General features: G+C 46.9%; 1 protein-coding gene across 2 annotated transcripts in view; it reads right to left on the bottom strand.

The window, feature by feature from the left end:
• Positions 1-182: 182 nt before the first annotated feature.
• ANKRD33B (ankyrin repeat domain 33B) overlaps positions 183-27,590 on the bottom strand; it is an 86,484-nt gene continuing 59,076 nt past the window's right edge. For both annotated transcript variants that reach the window (XM_082382610.1, XM_082382609.1), the window contains 3 exons: positions 16,231-16,371; positions 6,074-6,901; positions 183-3,949 (listed from right to left, as the gene is read on the bottom strand). In XM_082382610.1, the coding sequence (XP_082238736.1) occupies positions 6,075-6,901; positions 16,231-16,371 (968 nt within the window). In that variant the 3' untranslated portion in view covers positions 183-3,949; position 6,074. The remainder of the gene's footprint in view (positions 3,950-6,073; positions 6,902-16,230; positions 16,372-27,590) is intronic.

Here is a 27,590-nt window from a genome sequence, read left to right as displayed (position 1 = left end):
ACACGTGCAGAGGTATTCGCAGATAGCTCATGAATTTAAAAGTCTTACTTTTGAAACGTGAAAAATAAAAGCATGTCAGATGAAGGAAGTGCACGCCTATTTCGATCAAAATAAGTAACATTTAAAACACTGGTATCGTTGTATCATTTTCTAATGTACACACACTTAGGTTTATCCAAGTATCACACCGTTGTACCATAAGACTTTATTTCACAAGTGATTTTAAATTCCGTAGCCACAATTTCCCCACATTTTTACATGACCCACATCCTTTTTGCTACACGTTTTAAACTTTAGATACAGAGTTTGTTAAAAGAGAAGCTAAAAGGGAAAGACACGTTCTTTCTGCTGAATAATATATCCTATTTAACTTAAAGATGATTATTAACCGTTTGGATATCAAGAATTGAAACTGCTGGGGTCACATTTATTTGTAGGTCCCCAAATAGCCCTGAGGTCTAAATAGAAAAATATCTTTTATAAACTGTAACAAAACTCTCACCTCAAAATAAAACACTATGAAATTTACACACCTATATCCTTATTCAACATTTTTACAATATCCTGAAATCTACGGGATTTTTAGAAATGACAATGAAAATAGTTTTACATTCAGAAAACAAAGCTTATACCAACATGACATAACCTGAAACCTGGCACCTGTGCAGAGTCCATACAATTCTTAGTCATCCTTGTTAAAAACACACATTCTCAGACACCCAATACATGTGAGGCAGAACAAGGATTTGAATGAAAAGAATTCCAATGAGATTAGCTTTGCCTGTTTGTTTGAATGGGGTCTAGTATTCAAATTCCTTAGCATGGCCGAGAGGCTCACAGGGTTGCTGGTAACATGGCCAGGTTTATAGCATCCTTTCCTGGTTTTCATCCTGTTTGACAGAGCTGTGAGGTTCCAAACCAGCTTCTAGAACTTCTGCTCAAAAACTGGTGTTAAAGTGCTTCAATGCGACCTCCCAAAATTTCATAAAGCATCGAATGAACACAGGCCACTGCCGTGCCTGCAACCGCTGGCTTCATTTTGTTTCTCGTCTTCATGTTCTTCAAAAACAATATAAAGGTGTCCCATTATGATGAAATGATTCTCTCAAAAACCAAACAGTGTTAGCGTTGATTAATTAGAGTACTGATACTTGGGCAGACTTGGGAAGATCTCAGTGCCTCCGCAGGGTAAGACGCCGATTCTGTGGTTAGCCTGGTGCCATGGGGTGAATGGCTGGTGCAGCTCCCCAAGCATCCCCTCTGGATTCTGCCCCTCCATGCCAAGGAGGCAGCCAACAGCAGAGCGACGGCCCAGGCCCGGCTACACAACCTCGCCCAGGAGCTCCTACATGAGCCGCCCAGGCCAACACCACCTTTCGACAAGACCTGCGTTATGACACACTGGCTGTGTCCTGTGCCGCAGTGGACACACTGGAGTCCTCCCAGCGGGGGTCTTGGGCTGTCCCACCCTCCACTACATGCCATCCAATCAGGTCACACCAGACGTTACCTGAGAGCCACAATGGCAGTCCTGTCTGTGAGCACAAAGCCCGGACTCCTTCCTGTGTGTGTGTGTGTGCACTCACATCACATCACACGCCTCCACTTGCAGCTGAGGGCCATCAGAGCACCGCAGGGCTGTGCCTTTCACATGAGCCTTAGTTCAGGCTGGGTCAGGGGAAGGAGAGACTTTGCACGCAGCCCTGGCATTCAACTGAGTCCCTCAAAAATGAGCTACATCAAACCAGGCAGTGGTGGTTTTTTGTTTTTTTCTATTTCTTTAAAATAAAAAAACCTCCAGAGGAATTTTTTTAGCCACTTATTTTAAATGTTAATGAAGAAACATGTGGATTCAAGGGCATAGCCACAAGTAGCTGATTCAAGCGTCACACGGACGTCTGAAACAAAGTCTAAATGCATGGAGAGGGCGGCAACCAGCGTTTGCAGGAAGAGCTGGTTTGCTGTAAGTTTCTTCGTGGCAACAGCCCTCCCTCCCGCTGCCGTGATTATGTGCCCAATGCCAGCTGTTGTTGCAAATGGGACTTTGTTGTTTTATGAGGAGCAGGCGTGATGGGTCTTCTGCCATTCCTTCCCCAGAAGACCATGGTCCGCCAGGCCCGGCTGAAAGGGGCCCAGCGTGAGCCTGCCGCCGAGGAAACCAGACACACAGACCAGAGCCCTGAGGGATCCTGTGAGCCGGGCACCCACAGCCGAATGCAGAATCCAAACAGTTACCCACGTGGGACGGAAAGGCTCGCGAGGGAATACTTGGGTAGCGCGTTAGGATTTCCCCAAATACTGAAAAGAAAAAGTGTCAGCACTTCATCCTATAAAAGACGGATTTCAACTAGCAGCTTAAAATAGTTCCTGATAATCTTAGCACTGCAGCGAGTACCTGCATTGTATCAGGATGGGAAATGAGCGAGCACAGGTCTCCAGGTGAACCTGGGGGTAAGCACTGCACCTGACATCCGTCAGGGCTAGGACTCCTTTCGCGGAGCAAGCTCCAGTGAATGATGAAAAGACAGTCTGCGCCTTAACGCAGCGTGGATGAGCGGGGAATACAGTGATCCTGCCAGAGGCTGCAAGAGTCAGATCGTCCCTACTTCTTAGTCTTAGCTCGTTTACTGACCCCTCAGGGGTGCTTTTCTTCACAGTAACTCGGTACCCATGATTCTTCCCTGGAGACAGCAGGCTTTGCATCCAGTTCAGGAGTGGGGTGTGGCCCACCTCACGGGATTGTTTCACAGCCTCATCTCCACCCAGTGGCCTTCCAGAGACCTGGTCGCCCACAGCACGGAGGGAAGCGGGCAGAGGCGGCCTGCCCTGGCCACCCTGCATCCACAAATCCCACTTGCCAACTGACATCACGAACTCTGTCCTCCACTGCAGACTGAGCGAGTAGCAGGAGTGCCCGAAGTTGAGATGACGAACTACTGCAATTTCCGACCCTATTTCTGAGGCCTCTAGTGCCACCAGGAGCTCGTGGGGAGGTGCTGCAGAAAAAGTCACGAAGGTCCACAGTGTCATGTGTTGCATTTCTCAAAGGTAGCCAAAGACACGCGAAGTCTCTGAACACCGCGGTCATTCCAGCTTTGCCCTCCCCGCTCCCAGCGGTGAGCTTGGCGCTCGGCTGACTGTAGAACACGATTCACATAAGCAGATAGAAAACACTGTCACCGTCACACCACACACCCCTGGATCAGATGGGGAGGAAGCAGCTGTAGAGGTGAAAGCGATGAATGGTCCGTCTTTGCTGTCACAGCCGTCTCTACGTACATAAAGGCTGAATTTTTTTTTTTTTTGATACAAGGGTTCACATCCACAAGAGGCAACTGAGAGGCACTGAAGTGACTTCACATCCACTCCAAAGCCATTTCAGCTGCCAGAGTCCCGAGTTTCTACTAATCAAGAAATCTCAACACGAGGGGTGATTCCCAGGCCTCTCCCCAGAAAACAGCAGCACTGACATTGTCTTAGAAATATTTCTTCTATCTAGTTTAATCATAATGCACTCAGATGCTAAAAAGTATTAAAATAGACTTCAGCTTTTCCCCTAACTGCATTTATATATAAATCCCTGAGAGGGTACCTGTCAAGTTGAGATTCACTATTTACAGTTAATAGACATCAGGAGCGCAAGCAGACACCGGATCCCGCCTGCTCTGTACGGCAGGGCGGTGCTATCACCTGTTAGGAGAGCAAACCAAGTCTCCCTCCCGAAAGAGAAAAAAGGGGGAAAGTGTGGGGTGGAGGTGGGGGAGTTGTGCCAACATTCTGCACGGAAGCAGCTGGCGGAATCTGCCGTTCATTCACTCTTGGGTGTTTGGAGGGCACGACATGATAATTCCACAGGGACACTGTTGATCTCTCAGCACTGCCTTGCTCTTCCACCCTTTTTAGATCTCAGAGTAGTGGGGCCAGGGATGATCAAGGCATTTAGCTAAATCTGGAGCAGGAAACAGGCAAAACAAAGAAAAAGCAAATAAGGAAAAAAGGAGGCAAAGGGGTCAGCAGGGAATGTATATGGTGACAGAGCTGGCGGGGGGACATTGCTCATCAGTGCCCCATCCCTGACCGACACTGGAGGGGAGGGAGGAGGGCTGACCCCTTGGTGAGAAAAATGCAGCCAACCATTCAAAGCAACGAAAATACATAAACACAAAAATGATCTCAAAGGATATGGATTGGACTGTCAGGGAAACGGGTGTTTCTCTCCACCTCGGGGACCAGCCTTCATCTCATCCAAGGGGACTTGGCCAACCTCAACTCTTAGGCATGAAAGTGACCCAACAGCCAACTATATCAGTGATGCTCAAAGTGGGTCCAGACCTCTGTGCCATTCTTCTTGCGCCCTTCTGGGATGAGGGAGGAACTCACTAAAATCTGACTTTAAGAGCTGTATTATCGTCACGCCCGTCTCCCACCAGTCTGGGTGCAGCCTGATGGTCTGTTTATTGAGATTCTGGGGAAGGTGAGTGTGAGATGCTCAATTCTGAAGGATGGGGGGGAAGAGGGGGAGCCGGCGCTACCCCGCCCACATAATGAGACAGACAGGTGTTCGTTACCGCATAGCCAGGGAGTGCGATTTCCCCTGCGAATCTAGGGTTATAATAAAGAGCTTCCAAACTGGTCTGTAATATTTTAAATCTATGGCTTCTGAACAGGATAATATTTAAATAAAGTGCTGTTGGTAGTGCATACGTGAGAGAGACTCTGCAACCCAGATGGCCAGAGATTCATTAGAATTTCTCAGTGCTTTGGAGATAACTCCCTCGGAGAGCTCAGGGCCCGGGGCAAATCACATACATGTGCACATACAAGTCCCGACATCTTGGAAAGTCAACAAAGTCGCCATGAGGGTGAACTGAACATCAGGGGCAGTCATCAAAGGAAAAAAGAAAGTAATTCCACACCAGGGATTCCTTGGAATTGAGTCAGGAGGAGGAAGCAACCCAGCTCACTCCAGGCAAACTTGCCTAAAACACGTTTGCTTAATATTCAATTCTAATCCCTATTTCTCTAAAAATTTACACCTGCCCCCATTTCAGCAGTCTGCAGAACTGTGGGTTCCTTATGCTTTTTGCATCTTTTTTACATTTTAAGGATATCTGAATTCAATTTATCTAAGAGCACATAACTTACTTTTGTTTCCAGTAATAATTATTAAATTTGCCCCTATTTTCTTAAATACATTTTTTTATGTCAATATCTATTTTTGAATATGTCCAAGACTTTGTATACAGTTTATCTAAAATCCCTTGCTTAAAATGAGTTTAGTTCTAGCAATAAATACGTGCTTCTCTATGCAGTCTCCTACTTTGACAACCGGGTTTTCATCATTTTTTAGCACTGGATGTACAAGGAAATCTGATTCCTCTATCTTACTTGATCAGTTTGCTGTAAAGTAAATGCCTCCATCAAATGGAAAGAAATATTCTGCATCACTTAATCCAATTAAGAACATGCGGTGCTCATGGGCACCCACATGAGATGGAAAGGCAAAGACCCAAACAGACAGCAAAAGGGGGGAGAATGCCACAAATTCTGTGTGAAATCATAGGGATATCACAAGTAATTATTGCTAGAAACGGTACTTTAAACAAAGGGTCTTCAGACAAATGCATTAAAACCATCCTAAGTATAAAGAGCCCCATCTCTGTCTGGGGCTGGTAAAGTGCTGCACATCTGACTGTGATTAAAAATACAAAATTATACAGAAAATGCCCTTCTGAAATTTCTTAACTGAGGTTCTAAAGATAAACTTTTAGGTAAAACGCCCACTAAGTGTACTGGCTGCTAGGGGAATTGGTTTTAGGCAAATCGATTAGTGCTATGCCCAATTCACTCTTGGGTGCAGCCTGAACAAACACAAACGTTTTCTCGGGCCCGAAGGAGCCTGCGGGCACAGGGACGTGTGGTGCGTAAAAGGCAAGGGCCGGGCGGAGGCGCTTCCTTCCCAGGGAGGAGCCCACCCGGCCTCCCCGCCACCTCCTCTGGGGCTCCGGGCAGCATCTCATCCCCGGCCGCGCTCTGCGTCCTTCCTCCCCGCGCCAGACACCCCCCCCTCCACCTCACGTCCTTTTCCTCCAGGACGGTGCCCGCTTCTCCTTCTGCGCGGTGGCCAGTCGCTGCTTCTCTGCTTCTTCCGCCTTCCTTCTTTCCTCCTTGGCCTCCTTGTACCGCCACTTGGGGAGCTGCAGGTGGGCGCTGTCCTTGGTGCTGCCCTTCGCCGCCCGCTCGGGCTGGAAGGTGGGCGCGGGCGCCTTGCTGACGCGCACCTTGGGGATGACCACGCCCGGCCGCACGCTGCTCCGCCGCAGCAGCTGCAGGGACAGGAGGCTGGCCTTCCGCGGGGCAGCTGGCAGCTGGGAAGACGTGGAGCTGGCTCTGGGGGCCTCTCTGGAGACCCCCGCGGCCTGGGAGGTCCGGAATCGCTGCTCGGTGCCCTCCGCTTTGTCCCTCTCTTGGGCTTGCGTGTCCAGGTCCCCCCGTGCCGCCAGGATTTCCTGCACCGCCAGCCGCCTTTTCCCCACACAGGGGGGGTTCTCGGGGCACATGGTCTGGCAGACGACGGCCACGGCGGGGCTGTAGAGGCTTGTGGTCATCCTGACCATGTGGTCCAGGACGCCCCCATCCTCCAGGCCTTGGCGCAAGCGGGAGGTCAGTATGGACCGCACAAACTCGGTGAGCCTCTGCAAGCAGTTCTTGGAGCCTGCAGGCTTCGGACCCGCCTCGGGGGCCAGCGGCAGCTCTGGCTTGTACTGTTCCCCAAACTGCTCTGGGCAGGGTCGCTCCAGCAGCCTCTGGATGACGTGGACCGCTTCAAACCGTCCCGTGTAAGTAGCCCACTCCTGGGACGACATCCTGCGGTGAGGGTCCCTGGCGTGGACATCTGCCCCTGAAAACCGCAAAGTAGAAACAGGAATGGGTGGATGCAATAAGACCTCCCTTCCACAGGCAGAAAACGAAAAGACAGTGAAATGGATCAAAAGCGAAACTTCCAAAACCTTCTAACAAGACTCTACCCTGGAGCTGGGCCACCTGGATGAACCCACACCTGACAGACACCTGTTGCGTTTACTATTGTAACACAACCAACCTTTAAGTGCTCCACTTAATGGTTTATCTTTCCTAAATAAAACCCCCTAAACTCAGCACCTAAATCGTGGAATTTTTTTATAGAAATAAGATTTCATGGCTTTCCAGCAATGGAGACACGATCAGACCACAAAGGTGCTTTGTAACACTTGGCAGATGCTACTAGAATGTTCTAAAAATACTAACAGTAACTCACGGGCAAAGCATTCAGTGTCCTATTTATTTATCATCTCCCTTTTTCCTCCAAGATCTCTTGTGGGGATGATTATGGATCTTATCTTACAGGAAACGTGTGGTCCTTCACTCTTCGTGCTGGTGGTTAGTTGGTCGTGGGTCGTGGGCTTCTCCAGGACAGAGGCAGTTTAAGCAAAAACTTAAGTCATTTTTGCTTCCTTAACACATACAGTTCTGGCTGGTAGGAGGCATGCATTTAATAAACGTTTGTTACAGAATGGATGGTGGTCCCAGTGGCTGAGGGCACTGCTGGAGACCTCGAAGCTGGTAAGAGAGAAGTGCTCAGACCTGGGTCCTGACCCTCAGCTGCCTGCACTTCCCACCACCCTGCAGGGGGGTTCTTCCTCTGTGACACTCTTCTATGTCAACAGGGCCAGGGTCTAGTACTCAGGGACTTAACCCAGCACTAATCCAGGTGCGCCGTGAAGGTGTTTTGTAGGTGCGGTAGCATCCACAACTGGTTGACTTTAAGTCCAGATTACCACCCAAAATGTGGGTGAGCCTCGTCCAGGGTCTTAGGAGCAAAAGTTGAAGTTTCCTGGAGAAGAAAGAATTCAGCCTGAAGACTGCAGCATCCACTCCTGCCCAAGTCTCCAGCCCGCTGGCCTGTCCTACAGATTCCGGGCTTACCAACCCCCCAAATCACGTGAGCCAATTCCCTAAAATAAATCTCTTGATATATATCTCCCATCGGTTCTGTCTTTCTGGAGGACAGAGGCTGCATCTCCTACATCCTCACGGTCTCCCTTACACTGGTCACTTCCTTAATAAATCTCCTCCATACCAGCCACTGCCTCCTCTTAATATTGCAAAGTTAAACTTCAGCTCAACTTGATGAAATGTTCATAAGTTTCAGCTTGGTGGTAAAATAGAAATTAATCAGGGATTGCTATTCAATTAATCTTGGTCCAATCTCAGCCGAATATACAGTTAAAAATTGTTCAGGATTTCAAGTCCCATTAGTCATATTTCCACTGGCAAAGCAATGTGGGAAGTAGGACAATTATCTAGTCTACCCAGGGACCAGGCCCGGCAGAAGCTTCTGCATTTACATCCCACACAGACCCGGGTGTCCGACATGCGATGGCTGGTGAATACGAATAAGAGCAGCAGGGGGTCTCAGCGACTTCCCTGCCCCATAGCCCTCAGTGGCCCCATGGCCGAGGCAGACCCAGCTCACCTGAGCTCGTCCGGTAATGCTCTTAATTCTGTGACACGTTAACGTATTAGAAGAGTGGTAATTATTGGGAACTGGAAATCAGGATGGAACTCATTAGCTACAGTACAATTTATAAACGGACTGAAATGAAAAGGGGGCAGTAAAAATGTCATTGCAAAAAATAGATGACACATTAAACCTTAATTCCTTGCACGTCACTTAAAAAAGGAGCAAACTGAAAAATTAAAATCTTAATGAACGCTGCTTGAAAGAGACATTTTTCAAATGCTAATGGAAAACTAAAGGAACAGCTGTCAAAAGTTGAGTGCGCCTCTTCCTTTTCAAAATCATCTTGGAAAATACAAACACTGTAAAGAACAGAGGCCGTTCTGACTGTAATGCAGCTCAAGAATCTGAGTCATGCTATAAATGAGGGATTCACTTCCTTAAGAAAGTACTATTAAGGGTAATATTAAAGGCCTGGGCATAGTCATTAAATCATGAAAGGCAAGTACTGATGATTAGCACATTATACTTATATCTTTCAGAGAATACGGAGCACCTCTGAAAGGCCAAAGTACCCATCACCTGCCCAAGAGACGATCGGCATCCTCATCTCCCACCCCATGTTGTTTCGCCCAGGGCTCCAGCCGTGCAAAGGCTGGGCTCCTGCCAATGAGTCCATTTGCTGCCACGTTGAGTGCTGTGAGCTGTCTATACAGAATCCTCTATTTTATTCAAGGCAGCAACTACTCAGTTCTAGGCAATGCATCATGACTGGTCTAACCCCGAGTTTCAAAACTTGGCAATACTGACATTTGGGGCCAGATGACTATTTGTTTTGGGGATTGTAGGGCTTTTAACAGCATCCCTGTTCTCTGGGCACTAGATGCCAGTAGCACTCCACCAGTTGTGACAACCAAAAATGTCCCCTGGGGGGATCACACACATCCCCACCCCACTGAGGATTATAGTTCTAACCTCGATGACCTGCCATCTTGTTCCCCATTCCCCCAGCCTCCCTTAGTGAGCCACAAAGAGAAGGCTGTTGCACCCTGATCGAAGGGACCGATGAACCTGAGGCCTGGAGCTCTGGTGACCATCGTGCAATCATGAGGTGACCAGTCAACACACTGGCAGGTGGTTGGGGGGCCGTGTGGAGCTGAGTGGACGAGAGGAAGAAACCTGGGTCTGTGACGTCCTCACGGAGTCCAGGGCCAAGCTCTGCACGGTGACTTACAGTGAGGTGAGACAGACAGACACCTGCTTTCTTTAAGCCACTGTCAAGTCAGGATTTCTGTTACTGGAAGCAGAAAGCGCCCTAAAAGGCACTAAAGGAAAACAATCTACCTTCCGTTGCTCATTCTTAGGACGCTTTCCCCCAACAGTCAAGGCCAGGTCCCTGGGACCAGCAGGAGGCAGGCAGAGCCCAGGGTGCGTCACTTCCTTTCCTATTTATCTATAAGCCCCCATCCCCATGTTATCTACCCTTCAGAGCCCCTATCTGGTCCCCCTCTTGCCGAGAGACCCTTCTGGTCACGTTAGATAGTTAGACATGAGCAGGTCCCTTCCCCATCCTGGACGGGGTCATCTTTCCCTCCCCCACCTGGACACTGGTGATTAGGACATGCCCAGAGAGCCTCCCTTTTGTGGTCAAGGACCGTTAAGTCTCCAGCCTTATCAACACCAAACAAGATAAAACCGCCAGCACAGGTTGGTGAGGGCATAGCAAGGCCTAAAAGGTGACTCAGAGTAACCTGGGGTTCATTACGCTGTGTTTGTAATAAATTAGCGTTGCGGTTTCTGCACCTATCACCCTTCTGTGGGTTTTGCTCGGGTGCCTGTGGGTAAGCGCCTGCGCAGAAGGAAGAAGTTATGTAACCTAAAGCTGTCAATCAGCTTGGCAGTCAAATGATGCAGGACCTGAGGGGCTTTCCACCACTCTGAAAAACCAACCCCAGCCCTACCGCGGGGCTGCTTCCAGTTTCCAAACAACCCCGCGCCCCTTCTCTCTCTCCGGAGTGTACTTTTGCTTTGCTTAATAAAAAACTCTTGCTACTTAAAACTGCTCTATGTCTCTGGACTGAATTCTTTCTCTTCGGGAGGACGAGAACCGAGGGAATCACCATTTTCCTCTGGTGATAGTCACACAAGACCACTGTGGACCGGTCCTTACAGGCCTCGTCCTGTGCTATCTGTGGCCTGTATCTTGGGCACTTCGGGTATAATCAGGATGCAGGGTCACAGGGAAGAGCCCTTGAAGGGGGTGGGGCTGGTGATCCCACCCTACCCTCAGGCGTTTCAGTCTTTCAGAGGGTCTCAGCAGGGCTCAAGCCCACAGCCTGCAGGGTAACCAGCTAATGAGCTCACACGGGTTCGTCTTCCAGTCTTCCCAATCTGGCTTCCTTATCCCTGACCGGCTTGCAGGGGTGACTTTCCAGAACAACCACTTGCCCCCTTGTCTCACGGTTGGCTCTCGTGGGTGCCCAAGCTAAGACGGTGCCCTTGGTGATATGAAATGCCTGATTTTTAGCCGTTTCTCTGCCTAGTAACTTGACACTATTCCATCTTAGTCACAGAAAATTCATGTTTTCCTCTGTAAACAGAAAGAAACCTCTCTGGTGGTATCACATCCTTCGGCTTTCCAGAAACACATAGTCAGGGCTTGCCTAAGGCGAGGATGAACACACAACGTACAGCGGGAGTGCCTCTACTCTCTGTTCATGAAACAAGCCTCCTACACCTTCCTTTCTGTCTGCTTTGTTGCCCGGAATTCTAGGGAGGTTCAAGGCTTCCGTTTGCTTGTTTTTGCTCCCCAAGTGCCGCAGCAATGACACCACCACCTCAGGTACGAGAGCCAGCTCTCTTAAGCCAGTCTGGAACCTGCCAACCTCCACCGCGTTCTGCTTCTCTTCAGAGGTAGTCACGGCTTCCCTCATACGGCTTCTCAGAGCCATTTATTAAATACACCTGTCACTTGGGGGCATTGATATTCCACTGAATTAACAAGGCTCTGCAGCCCTATGCCCAACCCCTGGGATCTCATCAGCAGAGCTGACGTTACTCCTCGGGAAGCCAAAAACCAAACAGCCAATAAATCAGCTCTTCAGAACTTGGTTATATATATATATTTTTAAAATTTATTTATTTATTTTTGGCTGCGTTGGGTCTTCATTGCTGTGCGCGGGCTTTCTCTACTTGCGGCGAGCGGGGGCTACTCTTCGTTGCGTTGTGCGGGCTTCTCGTTGTGATGGCTTCTCTTGTTGCAGAGCATGGGCTCTAGGCGCGCGGGCTTCAGTAGTTGTGGAGCGTGGGCTCAGCAGTTGTGGCTCACGGGCTCTAGAGCGCAGGCTCAGTAGCTGTGGCACATGGGCTTAGTTGCTCCGCGGCATGTGGGATCCTCCCGGACCAGGGCTCGAACCCGTGTCCCCTGCATTGGCAGGTGGATTCTTAACCACTGAGCCACCAGGGAAGCCCGAGAACTTGGTTATAATTTTATTAAAAGCCTGAGTTCTGGTAATTCTGACACTATTTCGTTCTGCCCAACAAGGTAAGATAAGAGCTGATATGCACCTACAGGTTATGAACTATTGGAAAATCTAAACAGTTTGGGGGGCATTCAATTCAATGATTCATTATTTCCAAAAGGAAATAGTTCTTATTGAATATTATGAAATTGCAACTCGGAAATTCAACCCAGGTGCAGAAAGACACTCAGGTTCAGAAGAACACGGCACTGGAAAAAATGAGAATGAGATACACAGTTTTATCCTAACTATTAATATGTAGTAATGCTCGTGCCTTTTGCTTTTAAAATGATCACAGGATGACCTGATTCTGTAAACATCAATCCAAAAGAAATACCCAGATTTTAGGATCTTTACAGGCTTAGTTTTTCTTAATATTGGTAAATCCAAACAGAAGTAAGAAGACTTTAAAATATTGTTGCAAATTGTTTAAACATTTCAGCAAGTATCCTATTGCTATGTACCAAACCCAGGAAAGGCATTCAATCACATATTGTTTTTTCTTTTAAAACATGCAGACTCATCTGTAAGAAGAAAATGTGACCCACTTTCCTGGGAAAAAGTATAACGTAACTTAGTGGCAATAGTAAAAAATGAAAATATTCTATAAGTTAAACAATAAAAGCCTTAGAGGACCGCTCAAAAGCTCCCTGAAAAAGGTGTCAGATTTTCTTTTCACTTTTCCCTTCATTTCCCATTTACATTAGTTATATCAGTGGTTTTCAACAAGAGGCCACTTTCCCACTATGGGACGTTTGGCAATGTCTGGAGATATTTTTGGTCATCAAAACTGGGGGGTGCTACAGTCACCTAGTGGGCAGAGGCCAGGGAGGCTGCTGAACATCCTACAACCCACAGGCCAGCCCGACCACGAAGAACTATCTGGCCCCAAACATCAACAGCGCCAAGATTACGAAACCTGAGTCACCCTCCATAAGAAAGTTTAAGTACCTGATCACAAGGATATTTTCAAAAGGAAAAATATACCACAGTTTTTCATTCATTTAACAAGTAATAGTGAACACATAAAGTCACCAATAACAATGACAACCAGCAATGACTGATGGCTTCCTCCATGCCAGGTGAGCCCCCGAGAGCTGTCAAGTGTGAACTCACTCAATCCACATCATGACCTCCTGCAGTAACTACTGACATTCACCGAATTTTATAGAAGAAACAGGCCCATAGCAGGAGATGACTGGCCCTGGGTATAGAGAGGCTGAATGGTGGGGCTGGAATTTGAAACCAGGGGTCCTGATTTCCAAGTTGGTTCTATTGGCCATTCTGCTCTGACCAGATACAGTTCAGGAACGGAGGCACTAGAGGTCTGCACTCATGTGGATTATTCTAGACTTTGATGGGGTTGTGCTCACGTTGACGGGAACAGGAAAGGTAGGGTATATAAAACCTAATGCCAAATTTGTTATCCAAATAACTAAGGAAAAAGAAAAAAAACACATTAGCATTGAACACACTGCCCTTAAGCAGGCCCATCTCTCGCGAGATCTGAAAGGTTCTGTGATCTGTAAATGCCTGAAACCTCTACCAGACTCAGGGGAAAAAATGACAGCAAAGCCCATGCACGGTCCAGACTGATTAGAAGGTAATTAATCTGAAAACAAGAGAGTTTGTAATTCAAATTAACTCATTGGGGAAAATGCCTGGATTGACATCGAAAGTTTTTGGTTGTAAAAGTGAATTGCTAATTTACACTCAATTATAACTAGATCCAGAAGCAGTAAAAGCAGATGAAGCTCCCCCCAAAACACAAAAGCATCCTAATCACCATTAAATTAGGAGGAACCATCCCTCCCTGATGTCATTGATAAACCCTGTGGAAATGGCTATCTCACTTTAAAAAAATGAAACTGTCACTGAGTCAAAAGCACAACCAATGAGATTAATTTTAATTAGGATCTGTTTTAATTCCAAGAAGGTTTTCATCTTCGAAGCCTCTGTCTTCGCTTACTGAATTTATTTTTCTTGCAGCATCCCCTAAAACACTTCAGTTAAAGCAGGAGAAAAAAACAATCCAAAGTAGGTTTGTAACAAATCCGGTAACCCCAATCTAATCACAAGGAAAAAAGACAGATGGGCTCAGGTTGGGGGACCAGTGTTCATTGGCCAGTGTCAAGACCAAGTCATGAACAAGGCATGAAGACTGAGCAACTTCTGGGGACCAGAGTAGACTGGGGACCAGAGTAGACTGGGGACATGTGACAACTCAGTGTGGGAGCCTGGCTGGGATGCTGGAACAGAAAGGGGCCATCTGTGGAAGAACTGGTGACATCTGGATAAAGTCTGGACTTTAGTGACTTGTATTGTGCAGTTTCTGCCTCTCGGTAAGATGCTAACATGGTCGGGGGGTGGGGGGCGGTGCTGAGTCGGGGCTCTGTGGGTGCTGTCTCTACTATCTCTGTCGCTTTTCCATACACCTAAACTTATCCCCAAATGAAGGTTTATTTACAAAAAGAAGCAAGTTGTCTAAACAGAGCTACTAGCCCAGGCTGGTGCCTGGAAGGATTTTAACGTGGTCCTCAAGATACTGAGACGGGAGGGGATGCCGCTTCTCTGGGAGCTCGTAGGGCCAAGCAAGACCGGCTGAACCCAGTGCCAAGAACAAAAACAAAATAAACTAAGATAATGAAATTAAATAACGGCGACAACAGCATCTCCCACTGTTTGAGATGCTCCCTCTGCGCCTGGCCCTGGGTGTGTGCTTCACATACATTTTCTCATTTTATTGTCACAATAACCCAATGAGGCGTGTGTACCCTAACAATGATCATTGATTCCATTTTAGAGTGAGGGGGAAAACAACTAGGGATTAGTCGCAAGGAATTCAGCTCGGTAATTCCTTAAATATGTGTAGCCCCAGAGAGTTTACAAAGTGATGTATTTCATCCTCAGGGAGGTGGGGAAGAAGTCATTACTCCCATTTCACAGATGAGGACAGAGAGGCTCAGAGGAGGGGCTTCCCTCAAGATGATGAGGCCAAAAGCGCAAAGGGGGGCCTGCCGTGCTGGCCCAGCCTGAGAACATTCCGCTGTGATGCCGGCCAGAAAGAAACTGCCCCACACGGAGATCAAGACCCCTAAAACCGAGTCCCACACCCGCAATTTATGATGAACCTCTCTACCCAAAACTTCAATCCCTTTCTTGTCCCACTCCTGTTCTCCTCAGGATTGATGCACATCAAAGAAAAGGGGGGATTGAAACCGAGCAGGACCCTGTGAGGCCTTCCCGGGTGCAAAAGCCCATCCGTGTCCCCTGTTTCTTGTTTGTAGAAAAAAGGCTTTAGTCTCCTAGGCCTTCCTCGAGTTCCAAAGAGCAGACTTAAGCAGTTAATGACCAGGACAACAGAGTCACAGGACTCCTAGTTCCTCCTGAAGGGATATAGGTGACAGTCTGGTGCATATCTTTGAGTTGTTCTGCAGAAACTAAGACCCCCTCCCAGTGGAGGAGGGTCACTGTACGCTGACCACAGCACTCGATCCCAGACCGGCTGGAACCCGAAGGTTGAGATTGAGATTCCTGAAGCATCACCCTGTTACCTCACCCACCAGCCGATCAGAAGGTCAACAAGCTGGTCGGGCAGCCTACGACCCTCTCCCCTAACACTGTCTTTAAAAACCGTTGCCTAAAAGCCATCAGGAGGTTCAGGTCTTCTGAGCATAAGCTGCCGATACTCCTTGCTTGGTGCCCTGCAAATAAACCCTTACTTTGCTGCAAATACCAGCCGTCATTCGAGTACGGCTTTCTGCACTGCGGGCACATGAGCCCTTGCTCAGTTACAACATCACATGACCACGTGACTCCACCCACCAGCAAGCGGACACCCGGGAGGGCTCCTGGGCAGACCCTGCCATCCCTTTGCCCACCTTCAATAGGACCATCTTGCGGGCCAGAGCACACGTTTGTGAAGAACAAATGCAGGCAGGAGGAGGCTAGGAGGCGAGGAAATAGGAGGGCTGGCCTACGGGGTGACCAGTGCTGTGGCCTCCCACCCACCCTGAAAGCAGGAGCTTTTGTTTTTGTTTCAACTCGGATGATGACAGCCATACATCTCAAAAAAGAAACGTTTCTTTGCTGCATCCACTAGGCTTGGTTTCTATGGGGGGGATTCATCCCTTCAACACCTATTCTTTAAAGGAGCCAACTCAGCAATTCCCGGGACCCTGGGACTGCATGGGACAGGTGGGGACGTACCTGCTAGCATCAGGGCTCGGATGCACTCCGTCCGGCCCTGCATGGCGGCTTTCATCAGGGCCGTGAACCCAAACACGTTCCTCCTTTCAAGGTCAAGACCGGGGAAATAGTTCAACAAGTAGTTGGTGATGGTGACGTGCCCTGCAAAGAGAAATGCACACATGTATGGACCACACTCCACAAAGAGCGGGCATTCCAGCGGCCTTCCTACACAGACAGAGGGAAACGTGGCATGGTCCGCCGCTCTGGGGGGTGGTGTGTGTGTGTGTGTGTGTGTGTCTGCCTCTCAGGCCACAAAAAATAATTCTCAGGAGCCCAGGAAACGAGAAGACAGAGGGTCCTGCCCCGGCCACGGCGTTGCTGCCTCTGGTTCATTATTCCCTCCTGCCAAGCCACTTGGAAGCCCAGTTGTCCCATCAACCTGTTGAGGAGGGAATGAATGTGGGGAGCAGGGACACTGCGGGGGTGGCGTGGGCAAACCCGAGCTGGCCCGACGCAGACGCTGGCTGGTCAGCGGAGAGGTCCTGGATGCGTCGGCGCCCAGCAGGAGACGCCGACGCAAAACCGAAGATGAACCTGGGAGCCATTTCCCAGAGGTCCAGAGCCTCAGGGAGGAGAAAGTCTTCATCCCATCATCATAACAACAGGATATGCCAGTGCACACTGCCACCCTATCACCACTCAGAAGGCTCTCTCTCTCTCTCTCTCACACACACACACACACACACACACACACACACACACACACACACACACACAGAGGCAGGGAACCCAGGGAGTATTGCTACCCAGACCCTTATCCATAAACCCAAGCAGGTAAGAACATTCATTTCAGAATATAGATTTCTCCCCTCTATCGCCTCGTACTTCCAAAAAAGGGCCTGATTTTCTGCTCACTCCCAAAGGGTTTTCAAAAAGCCCACGCACTCTTGGATAGCGGTGAATAAGGAGAACCTCCCGTGAGAAGCAGTGTTCCCAGGATGCTCCTGGTTCACCCGGAGAAAGGTCCTCCAACGACGCTTGTGCCACATCAAGAGGCTCTGGGGTCAAATGCCCATGCTGCCCGAAGCCCACTGGCCACATTTATTAAGTCCTCGAGTGAAATGACACGCCACCCTCCCCCCGAGACTCTTTAGCCCCTCAGAGCAGGGTCCCAACCTTGGCACTCTTGACACCTGGGGCCGGATTATTCTTTGCTGTAGGGCTGTTCTGTGCACTGTGGGACGGTTAGCCGCATCCCTGGGCTCTACCCGCTAGATGCCAGTAGCTACCATACCCCTCCTCCCTCCCAGGTATGACAACCAAAAATGTGTCCAGACGTTGCCAAATATCCCCTGTGGTGGCAGAATCACCCCTGTTGAGAGCCACTGTCCTAGAGGCTCAGATTTCACTGTTTCAGGACCAAGGTGGAAGGACGGCTTCCTCTCCTGCGCACCTTCTCCCTGACCCCTGACCCGCCAGCCTGCCTCTTGGTTGCCATTTCCATCCTGGCCCTAACGGTGACGGCTAACACACCTCGGGAGGGTGGGCAGTCTGCAGAAGCTCTCACCTGAGCCTGGATGGAGGGCCTGGGGACCCAGCCTCCTGGCTCGGAAATCCGGCCGTCATCCCCACCCCATGCATGTCCCCCGGAAGCCCCACTGTCAGGGCTGCAGGTGTGACGCCTGGTGGACACTGCACTGCGACTTCTGCTGCTGGGCACCACCAGCTGCTCGCAGGGAGGCCTGTGCACCACGGAGGAGCCCGGACCCCTGAGGCTCCGTCCCCGGCTGCTATCAGGAAGCGCACTGGGTGAGACTGGACACGCGGCAGAGGACGGGAGGCCTCCTCCGGAGGGCGGGCAGCCATGGGACACAAGGTGCTCCCGAGATGCAGCCCCCCTTGCCCTGCAGACTGGGAGGCCGAGGGCGCGGAGGCCCCCAGCACAGCAGCGTGGAGACCCCACCCCTCCCCTCCCCTGGGACCCCACCCCTCCCCTGCTGCAGCGACGTCTCCTGGGCCTCCATCCGGGTCCTGCCAGTGCTGTGCACGCCCACCAGTAACTCCTCCCACGGCGGGAGCTCCGTGCCCCCATCGCACGCCAACCGAGACAGACAGAGTGCAGGCGGGGACCCAGTTACCCTCCTTGAGTGGCACCCAGACACTGCAGGCTGCTGGCCAAGCAACAGTGCATCCTTGTCCTCAACTTCCAAGTTAAAAACGAAACAAGCAACAGAAACTAGAGTGTGGTCTCCTCCAGAAGCAGTGTTGTCCCCTCACCATGGACCTCAGCCAACCTCCTGAACTCATCGCAAAAATCATGCAGCTTTCTGACTTTCTGAGATAAGCACTGACTAATATGATTGTGTCAGGGGGTTAGCAAGCCAGAAGCAAACGGGTGGGACCTTCCCGCTCTGTGACTCACAGGTTCCAACCAGCAGCTGACGCTTTTTGAGTCATTCACACCACTTTGCTTTCTGCTCTCCTTTACAGAGCACACCCCCGCCAGGGGACGATGCTGGCTGTCAGGTGCCCAAAGCAGCTTAACTGCTCTAAACCGTTGGAGCAGGGGCGGGGGAGGGGAGTCCTTTGATCTCCGTTGGGTTTGTCGTCCAGCTAAACACTTTGCAGCACCTGTCAGTTAGATTTAGCCAGGGTCATAGGGAAACGAATTGCAATTCGTTTGGAGCCGTTTCTTTAAAAACGTGAAAGAGCGTGGCCACTGCATTTTCAGCACGATGTCCTTTGCACCGACATATCCTAAACACTCTGAACAGGCGGGGAGAGAAAAAACTGACAATCCACAAAACCAACGGCCCATTATACAGATCTGTTCTGCATGTTATGTAGAGATCAGAAAAACCAACGTGCAGTCCACTCGTTCTGACTACTGACTACAGGCTCGAGCTCTCAGTGACCCATGAAATCACTCTCAGCTCCCCACTGGCTTTCCCAGGATGACAGAACAACACCTGTTAGCATGAGACAACCTCGCTCAACTGAAATCAAGGATGGACCCAGTGCTGCTAAGAATGAATAGATATTAATCTGAATAGATATTAACCTTTCTTCTTTAAAATCATGACAATTAACCAAAAGGAGCTTTTTTCTTTTTCTTCAGTAAGATAGACAGATAGATGATAGATAGATAGATAGATAGATGATAGATAGATAGATGGATGGATAGATAGATAGATGGATGATAGGAAGAATACAGCCTTCCTTGCATAACAGAATGTGCCCCATATGGAAATCTAGTTTGAGTCTAGTCCAACTTTGACCGTATGGAATAGGATTTGGTTCCTGAAGTCCTCAGAGTGGACTTAACGAGTGGGCTGACCACACAGAGCTAAAGGACATCCTCGACCGACCCCATGAGTCTTACCCTGCCTAAGAGAAGGGCTTAAGCAGCCCAAGGAATAAGTTAATTCTTGATGACATAGCTTCAGTGGAGTAACTAAATGGCCATGCAGACAGAGAACTGAGTACTTAAGAGAGTTGGCTCTGAGAAGACCCAAATTCAAGCTCCCAGCCTGCCACTTAAAATCTGGGTGAGCCTGGGGAGGTAGGTCAACTTCACTGAGTCTCTGTTTCCACATCTGGAAAATGGGAGATAATATCAACCTCACAATTGTGAAAATGACAGGAGATAAAGGTGTTGTATAAAAAGGGCCTAACAGACAAATTTCTGGGCAGAAAAACTCCAAATAACTTATGCACTTGCTCCACTCCCAAGGAGGTGACACATAAGCACCCACTCGTTCTCTTGTGGGCTGTGCACAGAGACTCCCCTCCAAAGAGTAGACTATGTTGGGGATGGTGGTGGAGCGGTAATCTCACAAGAGAGAAGTATGGCCAACATGACCTCAGCCTGGTGATCAGGGTCAACGGTCATGTCCAGAGCCTGTGCCGACAAAGATTCTTTGCCTGATCAAACTTCAGTCAGGCTCCTGAACCTTCTCCCCAAGCCCATCTGTGCCCTTCCTTGTAAAATCTACTTTTAGCAAGATCCCTGCTGATAAGTCAGTTTAACAAGAACCACCCTCATCCCCACCGTGCTATCTGGTCATTCCTCATCCTCCACCAGCCCCCAGGTGACATCCGATCACCCTGGCCTGTCTTCCGCAAGAATCTTGTTAGGTCGGTTTGGCCGGAATCTCCCTGATGTTTCCTCTTAGTCATTTCCCGTCCCCAGACCCCCACCCTGCTCCTTGGCTATAAACACCCACGAATCCATGCTGCAATCGGAGTTGAGCCTACCCTCTCCCCCGGTGCAAAATCCCATTGTGATGGTCCTCATACCTACCGAGATGATTTTTGAATAGTCTGCCTGACCATCTCTAACAGGTGTCATTGAACATTTCTTTTTCTTTAACAAACCCCTTCATATGATGTCATGAAAATGGCACTTTCCTCTGTAGTCCTCCTTTGAAAAACCCGCAACTCCACTCTAATCATGCAAAAAACACCAGACACACACAAATTGAGGGACACTCTACCTGACAAGTACCTGACAAGCACTCCCCAGACTGTCAAAGTCATAAAGTCTGAGAAACTGTCACAACCAAGAGGAGCATGAGGGGACATGACAACAAAATGTCACATGGGATCCTAGCTGGGATCTTGGAACAGAAAAAGGACACTAGGGGAAAACTGAGGAAGTCTGAATAAAAAAATGGACTTGAGTTAATAACAAAAATGCATTGAGAAGATGGGTTCAAGATGGCAGAGTACAAGGACATGCGCTCACTCCCTCTTGCGAGAGCACCGGAATCACAGCTAACTGCTGAACAGTCATTGACAGGAAGACACTGGAACTCACCAAAAAAGATACCCCACATCCAAAGACAAAGGAGAAGCCACAATGAGATGGTAGGAGGGGCACAATCACAATAAAATCAAATCCCATAACTGCTGGGTGGGTGACTCACAAACTGGAGAACACTTAGACCACAGAAGTCCACCCACTGGAGTGAAGGCTCTGAGCCCCACGTCAGGCTTCCCAACCTGGGGGTCTGGCAACGGGAGGAGAAATTCCCAGAGCATCAGACTTTGAAGGCTAGTGGGATTTGGCTGCAGGACTTCGACAGGACTGGGGGAAACAGAGACCCCACTCTTGGAGGGCACACACAAAGTAGTGTGCACATCAGGACGCAGGGGAAGGAGAGTGACCCCACAGGAGACTGAACCAGACCTACCTGCTAGTGTTGGAGGGTCTCCTGCAGAGGCGGGGGGCGGCTGTGGCTCACCATGGGGACAAGGACACTGGCAGCAGAAGTTCTGGGAAGTACTCCATGGCGTGAGCCCTCCCAGAGTCCACCATTAGCCCCACCAAAGAGCCAGGTAGGCTCCAGTGCTGGGCCACCTCAGGCCAAACAACCAACAGGGAGGGAACTCAGCCCCACCAATCAGCAGGCAAGCAGATTAAAGTTTTACTGAGCCCTGCCCACCAGAGCAACACCCAGCTCTATCCACCACCAGTCCCTCCCATCAGGAAGCTTGCACAAGCCTCTTAGACAGCCTCATCCACCAGAAGGCAAACAGCAGAAGCAAGAAGAACTACAATCCTGCAGCCTGTGGAATGAAAACCACATTCACAGAAAGATAGACAAAATGAAAAGGCAGAGGGCTATGTACCAGATAAAGGAACAAGATATAACCCCAGAAAAACAACTAAATGAAGTGGAGATAGGCAACCTTCCAGAAAAAGAATTCAGAATAATGATAGTTAAAATGATCCAGGACCTCCGAAAAAAAATGGAGGCAAAGATTGAGAAGATGCAAGAAATGTTGAACAAAGACCTAGAAGAATTAAAGAACAAACACCTAGAAGAATTAAAGGACAAACAAACACAGATGAACAATACAGTAACTGAAATCAAAAATACACTAGAAGGAATCAATAGCAGAATAACTGAGGCAGAAGAACAGATAAGTGACCTGGAAGACAGAAAGGTGGAATTCACTGCCACAGAACAGAATAAAGAAAAAAGAATGAAAAGAAATGAAGACAGCCTAAGAGACCTCTAGGATAACATTAAACACAGCAACATTTGTATTATAGGGGTCCCAGAAGGAGAAGAGAGAGAGAGAAAGGACCCGAGAAAATATTTAGAGATTATAGTCGAAAATTTCCCTAACATGGGAAAAGAAATAGCCACACAAGAACAGGAAGCACAGAGTCCCAGGCAGGATAAACCCAAGGAGAAACATGCTGAGACACATAGTAATCAAACTGACAAAAATTAAAGACAAAGAAAAATTATTAAAAGCAACAAGGGAAAAACGACAAATAACATGCAAGGGAACTCCCATAAGGTTAACAGCTGATTGATTGATTTCTCAACAGAAACTCTACAAGCCAGAAGGGACTGGCACAATATATTTAAAGTGATGAAAGGGAAGAACCTACAACCAAGATCACTCTACCCAGCAAGAATCTCATTCAGATTTGACAGAGAAATCAAAAGTTTTACAGACAAGCAAAAGCTAAGAGAATTCAGCACCACCAAACCAGCTCTACAACAAATGCTAAAGGAACTTCTCTAGGCAGGAAACACAAGAAAAGAAAAGGACCTACAAAAACAAACCCAAAACAATGAAGAAAATGGTAATAGGAACATACATATCGATAATTACCTTAAACGTGAACGGATTAAATTTTCCAACCAAAAGACACAGGCTCGCTGAATGGATACAAAAACAAGACCCATATATAGGCGGTCTACAAGAGACCCACTTCAGACCTAGGGACACATACAGACTGAAAGTGAGGGGATGGAAAAACAGATTCCATGCAAATGGAAATCAAAAGAAAGCTGGAGTAGCAATTCTCATATCAGATAAAATAGACATTAAAATAAAGAATGTTACAAGAGACAAGGAAAGACACTACATAATGATCAAGGGATCAATCCAAGAAGAAGATATAACAGTTATAAATACATATGCACCCAACATAGGAGCACCTCAGTACATAAGGCAAATGCTAACAGCTATGAAGGAGGAAATGGACAGTAACACAATAGTGGGGGACTTTAACACCTCACTTGCACCAATGGACAGATCATCCAGACAGAAAATTAATAAGGAAACACAAGCTTTAAATGACACAATAGACCAGATAGATTTAACTGATATTTATAGGACATTCCATCCGAAAACAGCAGATTACATTTTCTCCTCAAGTGCACATGGAACATTCTCCAGAATAGATCACATTTGGGTCACAAATCAAGCCTCAGTAAATTTAAGAAAATTGAAATCATACCAAGCATCTTTTCCAACCACAACGCTATGAGATTAGAAATCAATTGCAGGGGGAAAAAGTAAAAAAACACGAACACATGGAGGCTAAACAATACGTTACTAAATAACCAAGAGATCACTGAAGAAATCAAAGAGGAAATCAAAAAATACCTAGAGACAAACGACAATGAAAACATGACAATCCAAAACTTATGGGATGCAGCAAAAGCCGTTCTAAGAAGGAAGTTTATAGCAATACAATCCTATCTCAAGAAACAAGAAAAATTTCAAATAAACAATCTAACCTAACACCTAAAGGAACTAGAGAAGGTAGAACAAACAAAACCCAAAGTTAGTAGAAGGAAAGAAATCATAAAGATCAGAGCAGAAATAAATGAAATAGAAACAAAGAAAATAGCAAAGATCAATAAAACTAAAACCTGGTTCCTTGAGAAGATAAACAAAATTGATAAACCATTAGCCAGACTCATCAAGAAAAAGAGGGAGAGGACTCAAATCAATAAAATTAGAAATGAAACAGGAGAAGTTACAACAGACACAGCAGAAATACAAAGCATCCTAAGAGACTACCACAAGCAACTCTATGCCAATAAAATGGACAACCTGGAAGAAATGGACAAATTCTTAGAAAGGTATAACCTTCCAAAACTGAACCAGGAAGAAATAGAAAACATGAACAGACCAATCACAAGTAATGAAATTGAACCTGTGGTTAAAAACCTTCCAAGAAACAAAAGTCCAGGACCAGATGGCTTCACAGGTGAATTCTATCAAACATTTAGAGAAGAGCTAACACCCATCCTTCTCAAACTCTTCCAAAAAATTGCAGAGGAAGGAACACTCCCAAACTCATTCTACAAGGCCACCATCACCCTGATACCTAAACCAGACAAAGATACTACAAAAAAAGAAAATTCCAGACCAATATCACTGATGAATATAGACGCAAAAATCCTCAACAAAATACTAGCAAGCAGAATCCAACAACACATTAAAAGGATCATACACCATGATCAAGTGGGATTTATCCCAGGGATGCAAGGATTCTTCAATATATGCAAATCAATCAATGTGATACACCATATTAACAAATCGAAGAAGAAAAACCATATGATCATCTCAGTAGATGGAGAAAAAGCTTTTGACAAAATTCAACACCCATTTATGATAAAAACTCTCCAGAAAGTGGGCATAGAGGGAACCTAACTCAGCATAATAAAGGCTATATATGACAAACCCACAGCAAACATCATTCTCAAGGGTGAAAAACTGAAAGCATTTCCTCTAAGATCAGGAACAAGACAAGGATGTCCACTATCACCACTATTATTCAACACAGTTTTGGAAGTCCTAGCCATGGCAATCAGAGAAGAAAAAGAAATAAAAGGAATACAAATTGGAAAAGAAGAATTAAAGCTGTCACTGTTTGACATGGTACTATACATAGAGAATCCTAAAGATGCCACCAGAAAACTACTAGAGCTAATCAATGAATTTGGTAAAGTTGCAGGATACAAAATTAATGCACAGAAATCTCTTGCATTCCTATACACTAACAATGAAAGATCAGAAAGAGAAATTAGGGAAAGAACCCATTCACCATTGCAACAAAAAGAATAAAATACCTAGGAATAAACCTACCTAAGGAGGTAAAAGACCTATTCTCAGAAAACTATAAGACACTGATGAAAGAAATCAAAAGATGACACAAACAGATGGAGAGATATACCACGTTCTTGGATTGGAAGAATCAATATTGTGGAAATGACTATACTACCCAAAGCAATCTACAGATTCAATGCAATCCCTATCAAATTACCAATGGCATTTTTCACAGAACTAGAACAAAAAATTTTACAATTTGTGTAGAAACACAAAAGACCCCGAATAGTCAAAGCAATCTTGAGAAAGAAAAACGGAGCTGGGGGAATCAGGCTCCTGGACTTCAGACTATACTACAAAGCTACAGTAATCAAGACAGTATGGTACTGGCACAAAAACAGAAATATAGATCAATGGAACAGGATAGAAAGCCCAGAGATAAACCTACGCACCTATGGTCAACTAATCTGACAAAGGAGGTAAGAATATACAATGGAGAAAAGACAGCCTCTTCAATAAGTGGTGCTGGGAAAACTGGACAGCTACATGTAAAAGAATGAAATTAGAACACTCCCTAACACCATACACACAAAAAAAAACTTAAAATGGGTTAAAGACCTAAATTTAAGACCAGACACTATAAAACTCTTAGAGGAAAACACAGGAAGAACACTCTATGACATAAATCACAGCAAGATCCTTTGTGACCCACCTCCTAGAATAATGGAAATAAAAACAAAAATAAACAAATGGGACCTAATGAAACTTAAAAGCTTTTGCACAGCAAAGGAAACTATAAACAAGACGAAAAGACAACCCTCAGAATGGGAGAAAATATTTGCAAACCAATCAATGGACAAAGGATTAATCTCCAAAAAATATAAACATCTCATGCAGCTCAATATTAAAAAAACAAACAACCCAATCCAAAAATGGGCAGAAGACCTAAATAGACATTTCTCCAAAGAAGACCTACAGATGGCCAAGAGGCACATGAAAAGCTGCTCAACATCACTAATTATTAGAAAAATGCAAATCAAAACTACAATGAGGTATCACCTCATACCGGTGAGAATGGGTATCATCAGAAAATCTACAAACAACAGATGCTGGAGAGCGTGTGGAGAAAAGGGAACCCTCTTGCACTGTTGGTGGGAATGTAAATTGATACAGCCACTATGGAGAAGAGTATGGAGGTTCCTTAAAAAACTAAAAACAGAACTACCATATGACCCAGCAATCCCACTACTAGGCATATACCCAGAGAAAACCATAATTCCAAACGACACATGCACCCCAATGTTTGTTGCAGCACTATTTACAATAGCCAGGTCATGGAAGCCACCTAAATGCCCATCGACAGACGAATGGGTAAAGAAGATGTGGTACATATATACAATGGAATATCACTCAGCCATAAAAAGGAACGAAATTGGGTCATTTGTAGAGATGTGGATGGACCTAGAGACTGTCATACAGAATGAAGTCAGTCAGAAAGAGAAAAACAAATATCGTATATTAGCATATATATATGGAATCTAGAAAAAAGGTACAGATGAACCAGTTTGCAAGGCACAAATAGAGACACAGATGTAGAGAACAAATGTATGGACACCAAGGGGGGAAGCGGGGGTGGGGGTGGTGGTGTGATGAATTGGGAGATTGGGATTGACATGTATAAGCTAATATGTATGAAATAGATAACTAATTAGAACCTGCTGTATAAAAAAAATAAAATAAAATTCAAAAAAAATGCATCGATATGGGCTTATTTGTTTTGTCCAAGGTATCATCCTAGTGTAAGAGCCTAACGACAGGGGAAACCAGGTGTGGGGTATACAGGAATTCTCTGCACAATCTTTACAGTTTTTCTGTAAGTCTGAACTGTTCTAAAATCAAAAGTTCATCTTATGAAAGGGAGATCTAGGCTAGGGCCACTCGATAAGACTGCAAGGTAGGGACAATGTTTCTTGACTGGCTGCCGGGTGTGGATCCCGTCCACACCATCCACAAGCCTCACCAGTGGTGGGGGAGGTGGGGAGCTCACTGAGTGGGTGTGTAATGGACAGAGGAGATAGTGGCCAGCCCCCGGGGAGGGCCGGAGGGTAGAGAGGAGTTGTTGACTCAGAGCGAAGTGAATGGACAGGTCTTGGTGATTACTGGGCTGAGCCAAGTAACAGAAAGAGAAAAGTCAAAGATGACTCTTGGTACCACCCCAGCCCCAGGGTTCTGGCTTCGCTTTGGATGGCCAATGGCATTTTCTCTGAAAGTGTACGGGGGATAGAAGTCCATGGTAGCCAAGCTGGACTATCTTTCAAGCTATCTATGTTACCAAAGAAAAGGAAAGCTCCCTTCGGTTCATTGTCATGGTTTTAAAGAAGAAAGGTTAATATCTATATGTTCTTAGAAGCATCATATCCACTCTTGATTTCCACTGAGCAACAATCCCCCAAACCCCAAGCGGGGAATTTTAAACTTTCCCACTCTTAAGTCACCTACCTCACAGCAAA

The sequence above is a fragment of the Balaenoptera borealis genome (assembly GCF_965194805.1).
Source record: "Balaenoptera borealis genome assembly, chromosome: 2".
NCBI classification, from domain to species: Eukaryota; Metazoa; Chordata; class Mammalia; order Artiodactyla; family Balaenopteridae; genus Balaenoptera; species Balaenoptera borealis.
Note: the sequence above shows the minus strand (reverse complement) of the source record. Positions and strands in the feature narration are given on the sequence as shown.